The sequence below is a fragment of the Bactrocera latifrons genome, unplaced genomic scaffold, assembly GCF_001853355.1.
Source record: "Bactrocera latifrons isolate USDA-ARS-PBARC rearing strain unplaced genomic scaffold, ASM185335v1 scaffold_55, whole genome shotgun sequence".
Taxonomy (NCBI): Eukaryota; Metazoa; Arthropoda; class Insecta; order Diptera; family Tephritidae; genus Bactrocera; species Bactrocera latifrons.
This window is the reverse complement of record NW_017537212.1, coordinates 960606-970454: the sequence shown is the minus strand read 5'-3', so window position 1 is coordinate 970454 and position 9849 is coordinate 960606. Positions and strand designations below refer to the sequence as shown.

The window sequence follows — 9849 nt, the reverse complement described above, 5'->3', positions numbered from 1 at the left end:
AACAACGACCATGAAAGTGTCAGATGAAAATTTTTTATTTTGAGGAAATTAAGATCAAAATCCACGCAAACATTGCCAGTGGTGAAAAATGCTATACCAAAAGTTCAATGCTATTGCCATTTTACTACTATAACGATTTAGTGGAGCATCTCCTGTACACCGGTTACACTTTCTTATTTCTATGAAAAAGAGGTTAAAACTGGGGCAAAATTTATCAACATGATATTTTAAAAAGCAGTTAATGTTCTCATCGGAGGATGGAATTGGAATGCACAAGGCAAAACCCACCCAGCAATCACTTAAAAGTAGCATTCCCGATCTCATAGCTGCAGATGATTGCAATTTGTGGTAAAAATTAGACCTAAAATCATACTGTTTCGCTTGGAACTTTGTAAGAAACTATTTATTTTTCTTTACGGAACAAATGCCGAATATTTAGGTGAATTCTTTTCTGACTTCATTTGCATGTATGTAGGTTTGAGGCACAGCTCACTTTTGCGAACGTATTTTGTTTGCTTAATTTACTTTAAGCCAAAATTTCGTGCGTAGTTTTATGTTTATTAAGATATTTAACCAGATAAGATACGATTACTATGTTAAATAGATTAAGAAACACAGTGCAGGCGAACATATCTCCATACAAACATATTTATGTACATACATACATCGCATCCGCGGACACATGAAGAATACTAGAAGTTAAAGATTATTTCATTGAGTACTAATATGCAAGCATAAATTATTACTGATTGTCGACGTGGTTGGAAAGCTAAAGAACTAGAAATCACGAATTTTCCCAGCAGTGAAAAATGTTGTTCGAAATATAGTTTTGGCGATATATGATAATATTTCAAGAAGGAAAGTTTATTTGAAAAAATTAATTAAATAGTATGTGTGTCGAAGCCGCTGCCTCGAAGTGGAACAGCTGGCAAATCACGCCACAGGAGTACCCCAGTTATAAAAGGCTGAAGGGCAAAAACACGAAGGCAGCCGGAGGTCAACTCTCCGCACCAAATCCCTCCCCGGATGGAGGACAGACGGCGTAGATATGCGGATGCTCTAAAAGACATCCAAATGGCTGTGCTGCCTCTCAACTACCCGGCGGAGACGTTAGAGTCGGATGAGTTAACCGTGCTCCAGGAATTCCTCATGGAACTAAAACAACTATCGAAGCTGCAACGACTAGCTAGTATCTGCATGTCTGTCTTTCCCACGATAGTTGGGTCTACGTAATCGAAACGCACCCTAATTCTTTATCCGGCCAAGGACTGTCAACTCGTCAGAATTCTGTCGCTACAACAACAACAAACTTTTTTCGAATACGTCGGTCAGTGTGTGTGCCTATAGCTCTCAAAGGTGAGACTACTGACACCGAATTCCCCGGTAGTAAATTTTAATAATTTCGACTCATTGTTGGATCGTATATCTTTCCATGATGAAACTGCAAACCTTACTGAAGAGAAATATCAAAAGAGCGGAAAAATATGGCGTCGTTTCCTGTCCCTGTCAGTCTACTTTTGTAGTGCCCTATTGAAAACCCCTATATATATACATATATTTATATGCAGTCGAACTTCTAACTTGAAGTTCTCCAAAATTCGAACCCTTAAAGGGTCAGTAGGGTAATCCGGCCTTTTTTTTGGTTCATAGAAATTTTTATTCAACAATAGAACTTTTTTCACATATCATCAGGTATATCGTGGAGTGTATAAACAATTTTTTTTCGGAATTTTTTGATGACATCTGTCGGAGAAATGGCTGGGTGAATGGCATGCGTTTTTTCACTGGAGGACACGATTTCTTATGTTTGGATAATTTGAAACACAAAACCCCAATTTATTCTTAAAAAGTACGTAAATGGTTATAGTTCCTACTAGAATCATGAAAAAATGTTGATAAATAAAAAAGTAATTAACGTTTTTTTGTAATTTTTTCCCATGTTATTTTAATAATATGTAATAGTAGTCAAATTTAATACAAATTTATTTCAATAACACGAAGGTTTTTATTGATAATGGTGATTTGAGTTATGGAAATTCAACTGTATATAGGGTTGTTTGGATTCCGTTTCTCTGGTTGGTTTTAAATATTCGGTAGCACCCGAACTTAGCCYTTCCTTACTTGTTCTTTGTTATTGATAGTTGATTTACATATGTACATATTAGAATGGGTTGATTTGCAGGGAGCCAAACAAACGCAAAACTCGCATTGCGGGAAATATGCTGAGAAACATTCTGAGCAATTTTATATGTATATGTACATATACACCTATATGTAATAAATATACTTTTAATTAAAGTAAATAAAGAAAGTTTCTAAATAAAATTTAACTCTTCTTAAAATTAAAATTATATTAATCCTTTCAAAAACATTATTATGTTACCGTTATAGTTGGTACCAATGTAAAAGGGGCCTACAAAAACAAATTCTTGCTTTTCAACTGATTTATTTCATAACCTTTTTTTCAAAATCAATAAATCTGATAATCACTTTGGAGTAATTATTGGAGGCATATTATATCAAATTGGTTATAAAAAATATTTTAGATCCTAAAAATTGTATTTAATAAGAATAATTTCGGCGCCGTTAAAAAATTGGAGCTCGGCATCGTTGACAGCTAGAATTTGGTAGCACGGCCTGGTTATTTCGGCAGAGAACGTATTTAATTTACGTTCTCTGAGTTCGGTACAACCCTGCATGTGCAGCAGTGACAGCGAAAATTACGGAACAGTAATAATTGATACTTGCAGTTTACCTGAAAACTATTGTGTTTAGACAATTGTTAGCGAATTTCGAAGAAATAACCCAAAGCAACTCCTTACCTGAAGTTGTGTTGCATACATCCGATCGACTATAAAAGAGACTTCATAATCTTTAAGATATTCAGTCCTCATTTTTGTCAATTCAATCTGGATCGAAGGAAAATTGTAAGAGGAACAAAAATATAACTTCGTGAGAGTGGTGTTGGCATTTGCTTCCCAGTATTGTAAAATTGTGACAGTGTGAGAAGGTGGCAACGAAGCTAGTAGTGAAGGAAGTGTGTGCAGTGAAAACGAAATTTACCAAACGTCGCCCTGAAGCGGAATTGTGTAGAAAAACGCATCCACGACCAAATCTAAAAGGAAGCGAAAAAACCTGCATGAACGAAAAGGAATGTAGAATGAATAGTAAAAACGTATGAGGAAGAAGCAACATCAGCATAATTTTGCGAACCATAATTTAAATCCAAATTTAATAAAGAAGTAAAAGAGTTAACTTCACTGTGAAAAAGTGATTAACGTAAATTGTGTACTACTATAGTATATATTTTCACAAAGCGAAAAAGAGAATAAATATTTAACGCAACATCGATTACGGCTACGTTGTGTGTGTGGTTTCGATTGCGATAATTGCATAAAAATTATATCAAAAAGAACTGACAAAGTGTGAAACGTTCCTTTCATATTGTGTTTTTGGTATAAGGAACTTTTTTGAGAATTTAAGTATATCATTAAACTATCAAAACAAAGCAGCTCTGCTAGAAGTTGTTAAATACGTAGTGATAAAGATAGAAACGTGTTCACTTAAAAGCAGGATATATTTTGGTCGCGTACAAAATACCGTTGTGCATCTTAGCGTTGAGACTGGGAGAAATAGTGGAGCAAGTATCGACGACGACGTAAATCTAAAAGAGGCACAAGCGAAAGTGCCACTTTGTCATTTATTGTTGTAAATTTCAACACAACACCATTATGAATACCAATAGCAATAAACGCAAAAATCGCCCTGGTGGCGTAGGACGGTAAGTTGAGAAGTATAGTGATAAATGGAAAGTATATTACCCATCTTATATAATAGTATAATTCCTAGCCATGTGCTTTTAATTGCAAAATGATAGGTGTTTAGATATCCTTCCGATATACATAAAATTTGAATAAGCTTAAAAATCCAAAATATAATATTTTTTATCAGTACAAATTCTGGTAAATATGTACATATAAAAGACTCAAAGCTAAAATGCTTGTATAAATGATCTACCGCTATATTGCATTTTGGTGTTGGGTTGGAATTGTTATTGAATTGATAGACGTGTTTTTTGTAATAAAGAAATTTCAAAATTCAAAGACGCAAATAAACAATTTTTTTCCTTCTTTTGTTTACGAATTTCTTTATGTCGTATGCAACGTAGTTATATTATATATTTTTTTTATAAAATACGCACATCGTCACACCTGCGCAAAAACAAAGCGGTAGATGACAAGACGTCATGCCAATGAATTAGAAAGTGCGTTGACCGTAGTATGTGCGTTGGCTCACGATATTGTTTTTATTATATATTTTGATATTTAAGGTTAGAGTGCTTAATAAGTAAACAAGTAAAAAAAACTAAGACCATGTTTCCAGAATTTTATTTTCTTTGGAACTATTTACGAAATCAAATAACAAATTTTTTCACCTTCAAGATACGTGACCGACAATCGTCAATTGCAACAACATCAGCAACATTCAAATAAAGGACGTACGCAGGCACAGGGAGTGTATAAGAACACTCATTTCATTCACGCGGCCACATCGTTAGTTGGCAGTCTTGTTCAAGTTCGTTTACGCTCGGGTAATATTTACGAGGGCGTATTCCACACTTTCTCGCCAAGTTTTGATGTAGCTCTGGAACTACCATTATGCATTAAAACAAATAAAAATGAGGATGAGGGTAAACATGTCCCGAATCACATGATTTTTCCTTGTGATACAGTAGTGAATATATCGGCAAAAGATTTCGATTCTCGTTATGCCACAACGAGAACTTTTGCAACGGACGGGGCCATCTCTGAAAAATTCAATGGTAGGTTACTGGAAAGATATTTTTAAATTTGCAGGTTATTATATCTCTTAGTGTTCTTTTATAGGTATTCGATTTGAGGAGAAAGAGCTGGAACCATGGGATGCGTCTGGTATGAATGGGGATGTTGACATTGAACTAGACGGCGCCGCTAATGGTTGGGACCCAAATGATATGTTTAGGCAAAATGAACATGTTTTTGGAGTTCAGTCAACATTTGATGATTCGTTATCTTCATACACTGTTCAACTTGATAAAGTAGATTCTGATGAATTTAAAGAAGCGGAGGCCAAGGCCGAGAAGTTAGCTGCAGAAATCGAAAACAATCCTATCTACAGAGAGCGTGTTGATTTAGAGAACGGGGATGAGGAGACTCTATTCGCTGCAGTGGAACGACCGAGTAGCGAAATTGACCGTGAACGTGAAAGAGAACGCGATTTGGAACGTGAACGAGAGCGGGAACGCGAACGGGAGAGAGAAAAGGAAAGAGAGCGAGACCGGGAACGTGAACGGGATCGTGAACGAGAACAACGAGATAGAGAACGCGATCGCGAACGTGATGATCGAGAACGGAGCAAACGTCCGGGTACAAGCGCGTACGATCATCGGGAAATTGTGGCTGAACGATATATAACAAAACCAACCCGTAGTATAACCGGTCCGCCACCGCCTGTTGCTATGGCATCCACCAATTCAACCTCTTCGACCGTATCTTCACAAACCAGTGGCAATGGTCCAACTCAACGTGGCCATATAGATCGCGGATGTAGTGTCAGTAGCGGAGGTAACATTGATATGATAGGCGGCGAACGCATGGTAAATGCACCGGCTTCCGTAAGTATGGGTCAGCCGCAACCAGCTCAGCAACAGCCAACCAGCTCAATACAATCGTCATCCAGTGGTATGGCAGGAGGCATAAAAAATACATCGTCATTACCTCTGTCATCAAACACTGGAATTGTCAGCGGATCAGATGGTGGCAACAAATATGGCGGCAGTTCAATGATGAAGCGCAAAACAGTCCCACAGGGTAAACAAATGTTGCGCAATGCACCAATATCCAATAATTCTAACACCCAATCGGGCGTTGGTGGCAGCGGTGGTAACATGGCTCAAGGGAATAGTGGAAGTCAGTCGAGTGTTGGTGGGGGCAAAGTTGGCAATTATCAACCAATGCCAATTCAAAACCAAGCACCTATGCAAAATTATCCACAAATAATTCATGGGTACGTCATTGTCATACAAATGATGGGGTTTGCTAATGCTTATAGATTGATATTTTTGTCTATCAAGGTCGTCACAATATAGGAACCAGCAGCACATTGGCGGACCATCAAAGGTAAATGGGGACTCAAACCCGAACTCGGGAAAACCGATGCCGCACCGTAATATGCGTCAGTATCAGAGTACTCAAACAAATTCTCCATTAAACTACAACGATTCGCACAACCAGGTAAATTATATTACAATAGGATTTCTTTCAAAACCGTGGTTTGTAATCGATTCTTAATATGAATACAGGTTTCAATGGTTAAATCACATGGCCCTCCTCACGGCCAACAACAAATTGGTGGTCCCTTGGGAGTTAACAATAGCACTTCACCCCCCTTACAAACTGGTGGCGGTCCCCACAATCATCCACAGTCTCAATTAGTGATGGCAGGACCACCTAATCAACCACCACCTCAGCCACAGCGCCAAATGCGGAATCAAATGCAAGACTTAAGGCAATTTGCACAAGATTTTCAGTTATCGAATAGTACATCAACGTCGCCGCCCCAACATTCACAGCAAACGCAACCCTCACTTCAGCAGCAACAGCAACATCTGAATTTGGGTAAAGTACCGGGTCACCAACCACAACCTTCGGTTTCGCCGCCACAGCAGCCTCAACAAGTAATTGTGCAGCAACAGCAAACGCAGCCGCATTTAAATATGCAGCATGTGCAACAACAGCATCACAATCAACATCATGCGTCGTCGCCTCAACAAACACAACAGCAGCATTACGTACCGTCACATTTGACGCAACAACAGCAAGCACAACAGCATGGGCCCTCACATGCACAGCAGCAGTCGCAGTCGCAGCAGCAAAAAGGACATTTGCAACAACAACAACAGCCTCCGTCTATGCAGCAACATCAACATCAGCAACAACTGCCGGCCCAACCGGCAACGCCTTTGACACAGGAGCCACCACAGCATCAAGCTCAGCAGCAGGGTATGTATCATGTGTCGCCGCCACAGCAGCAACCTGCGCAACCGTCACAATTACAGCAGAGCTCTCCGCCGGTGGCGGACACCCCACCACAGCAGCATCAGCAACAGCAAGCGGCACAACAAGTGAATAAGATGGAGGCACCACCAATGGCAACAGTCACACCGGTCAGCAACACGTCACCCAACAGCGCATCAGATAAACTGTCCACGGCTCCTGGCGCTGCTGCATCGTCCACAGCGACCAGCAGTGCTACTGCGACTGGTACAACAACTGTTAAAAAGACACACGTCTTAAATCCTTCGGCGAAACCGTTCACACCACGAAGCCCCAGTACCCCGAATCCATCACGTCCACACACCCCTCAAACACCAGTGGCGATGCAAAACATCTACACGACTGCTACGCATGTGCAAGCAGGTAGCCAAACGCCCATGTATGTGATGCAATCACAACAACCCGCATTCCAAGCACCAACACATCCACAGACGGGACAACAACCACGCATGCGCAGAGGCAACTATGGTGAGTGCCAAATATATTTTTCTTATAAACCATTGCTTTTTTTGTATTTTTCTTGTGCGAATTTAATATGACATTTGGTTAATTAATTATAAACAGGACCGATGGCGGCGTCACAAACTCATGTTTCAGCAACAACAGCTACCGGGCAACCTTTGCTGGCAGCAGCACCTATACCACAGTTTATACATTACCAACAAACGCCACATGCGCCACATTTCCAATCGCAGCCATATGTTAATGTAAGTATAATATAATAATTAAATATTTTCTGGTTGTCCGCCGTCCTTTATGCAAAATAAATGAAGTTGATTAACAATGTGCAAAATCTTGTATTACAGGTGCGCATGTATGAACCACCACCACAGCAGTTGCAGTTCATTACGCAAACACCACCATCAACTACACCGTCGCCAGGACAGCCGCATCAGACGTTCCATCCGCCACCACAACCTTCCCCTGCTGGCGGGGGCCCACAACCAACATTCGCGCCGCAAACACAGCCTATGTACCCAGTCGTGTATCCCGTATTACATTCGACACAGATCATGCCGAATCACTACTATTCGACGACGCCACAGCATCCACAACAAACACAGCCCTTTCAAATACTGATGCAACAGCATCCAGCGCAGTAAATGTTTACAAAACAACAACAACAAAACGAAACACATATTTATCATAAAACAGCGAGGGAGCGTCACGCGGTGGATACAAGAAGAAGTACTGAAAATGTGAAATGGGAGGAGGGATGAAGTCATGCTGCGGCTGATTATGAGCATTCATATTACATACTATAGAAAAGTATAAGAAGTAAATAGATGCGACTTATGTTGTAAATACTGCAAAGCAACATCTGCCAACAATAATAACAATAAAACCATTGCTTTTRTGCAAAAAAATTACAAACTCATAAAATATATGAATACAAATAATAATAATAATATATTAGAAATTCGTCAATGGTGAGAATCTATATGTACATATGTGTAACGTTTCCATGGTTGCAAGAAGTTTTTCTGAATTTTGTAAAACTAACGTCTTAGCAAGGTATTAATATTTTGCTATCATAATTTGACTTTAAGGCAAATTAAAATATATTTTGCAATTTAACTAGATGCCCTTACTTGCCTTCTTTAAACTTAAATATTGAAAATTATTTAATAGAATGAAAATAATATGAGAATTATCCATAAAATCTAACATGCAACTATTTGTGGCATGTTTGTTGTCATCCATGGTAGAAAATAGGGACGAAATGTAAAATGCATTTCATATTGTTATTGTTGCTGTCATCGATGTTGCTGTATTGCATAGCGGACATAAAAAAAAAAGCGGAAGGAAAAAAATTAAAAAAAAAAACAACAAAAATTTCTATGATGCAAATTAAACGTATAAAAATAAAAGCAATGAAATGCAAAAACAATTGCGCGATTGGAACCGTTATACAAAATCGCTTAAAATAGCGCAATCGGAAGACGTGTATCGACTTAGGTAGAACTTTGCGTCTAACGCAATCAAAGTCGGCAGGCGACTTGCCACATGCCGCATTACTTTCGTTCGTGCATATCTTCTCCATATATTTTAATATCTCCGTGTGTTTTATTGATTTGCGTACAGAGTTTTTGTTTTTGAATTCGAATTGTATTACTTTCTTATGTTATACGTCCGATTGATGCGTTTTCACATCAAACTAAAACAAGCAATGGATATTTTTCAAAGAATAATAATATTGATTTCTTCTGAAATCCTTTGCGAATCATTCCATGTCAAATAACAAATACTTTTCTAGTACTTTTTTGAACACAGCGCGAAAAGTATTTGTAGTGTTCGAAAGGAAAACATTAATTTGATCACGTATTTTCCAATAAAAAATAAAACATTTGCTTGTATGCACATTAGTAGTAACAATATAAACGCTGCCTTAAGCGACTTGGGATCAACTTGACTTCTTAAACATTTATTTCACGATTTAGTTGAAAATTTGAAAATAATTTCTCTGATTTAAGCCTTAAAAAAGTAAATATGCAAAATAAAACTAAACGCTTAGGTCAAGATTAGCTGCTTATTCACATTTGAGTTCGCCCTCAATAATCGCATAAGCTTCTGGAACGTTTTTATGCGAATGAAGACAAATCCTTTAGAAGCCTTATTGAAGTAGCATAACTTTATTTTCTAAGCCCCTCTATAAGCATTTCCATAAAAAAATGTTTATTATTGTGCACACTTCAATAAAGCAACCAACGTGAATATTGTGCTAAATAAATATTAGACGAAACTTTTTAATAAG

At 38.3% G+C, this 9849-nt stretch overlaps 1 protein-coding gene across 1 annotated transcript; it reads left to right on the top strand.

Annotated features, from left to right (window-relative positions):
- Positions 1-3731: 3731 nt before the first annotated feature.
- Positions 3732-9476, top strand: LOC108974427 (ataxin-2 homolog). The gene is made up of 7 exons (XM_018942253.1): positions 3732-3781; positions 4443-4822; positions 4887-6045; positions 6113-6272; positions 6341-7562; positions 7659-7801; positions 7901-9476. The coding sequence occupies exons 1-7, from the start codon at positions 3732-3734 to the stop codon at positions 8195-8197; spliced, it is 3411 nt and encodes a 1136-aa protein (XP_018797798.1). The 3' UTR covers positions 8198-9476.
- The last annotated feature ends 373 nt before the right edge of the window (positions 9477-9849 follow it).

Coding starts and splice junctions, on each gene's coding strand:
- LOC108974427 (XM_018942253.1), top strand. CDS start 3,732: ATGAATACCAATAGCAATAAACGCAAAAATCGCCCTGGTGGCGTAGGA. Junction 6,273..6,340: donor ACAACGATTCGCACAACCAG/GTAAATTATATT, acceptor ATATGAATACAG/GTTTCAATGGTTAAATCACA. Junction 7,563..7,658: donor CATGCGCAGAGGCAACTATG/GTGAGTGCCAAA, acceptor AATTATAAACAG/GACCGATGGCGGCGTCACAA.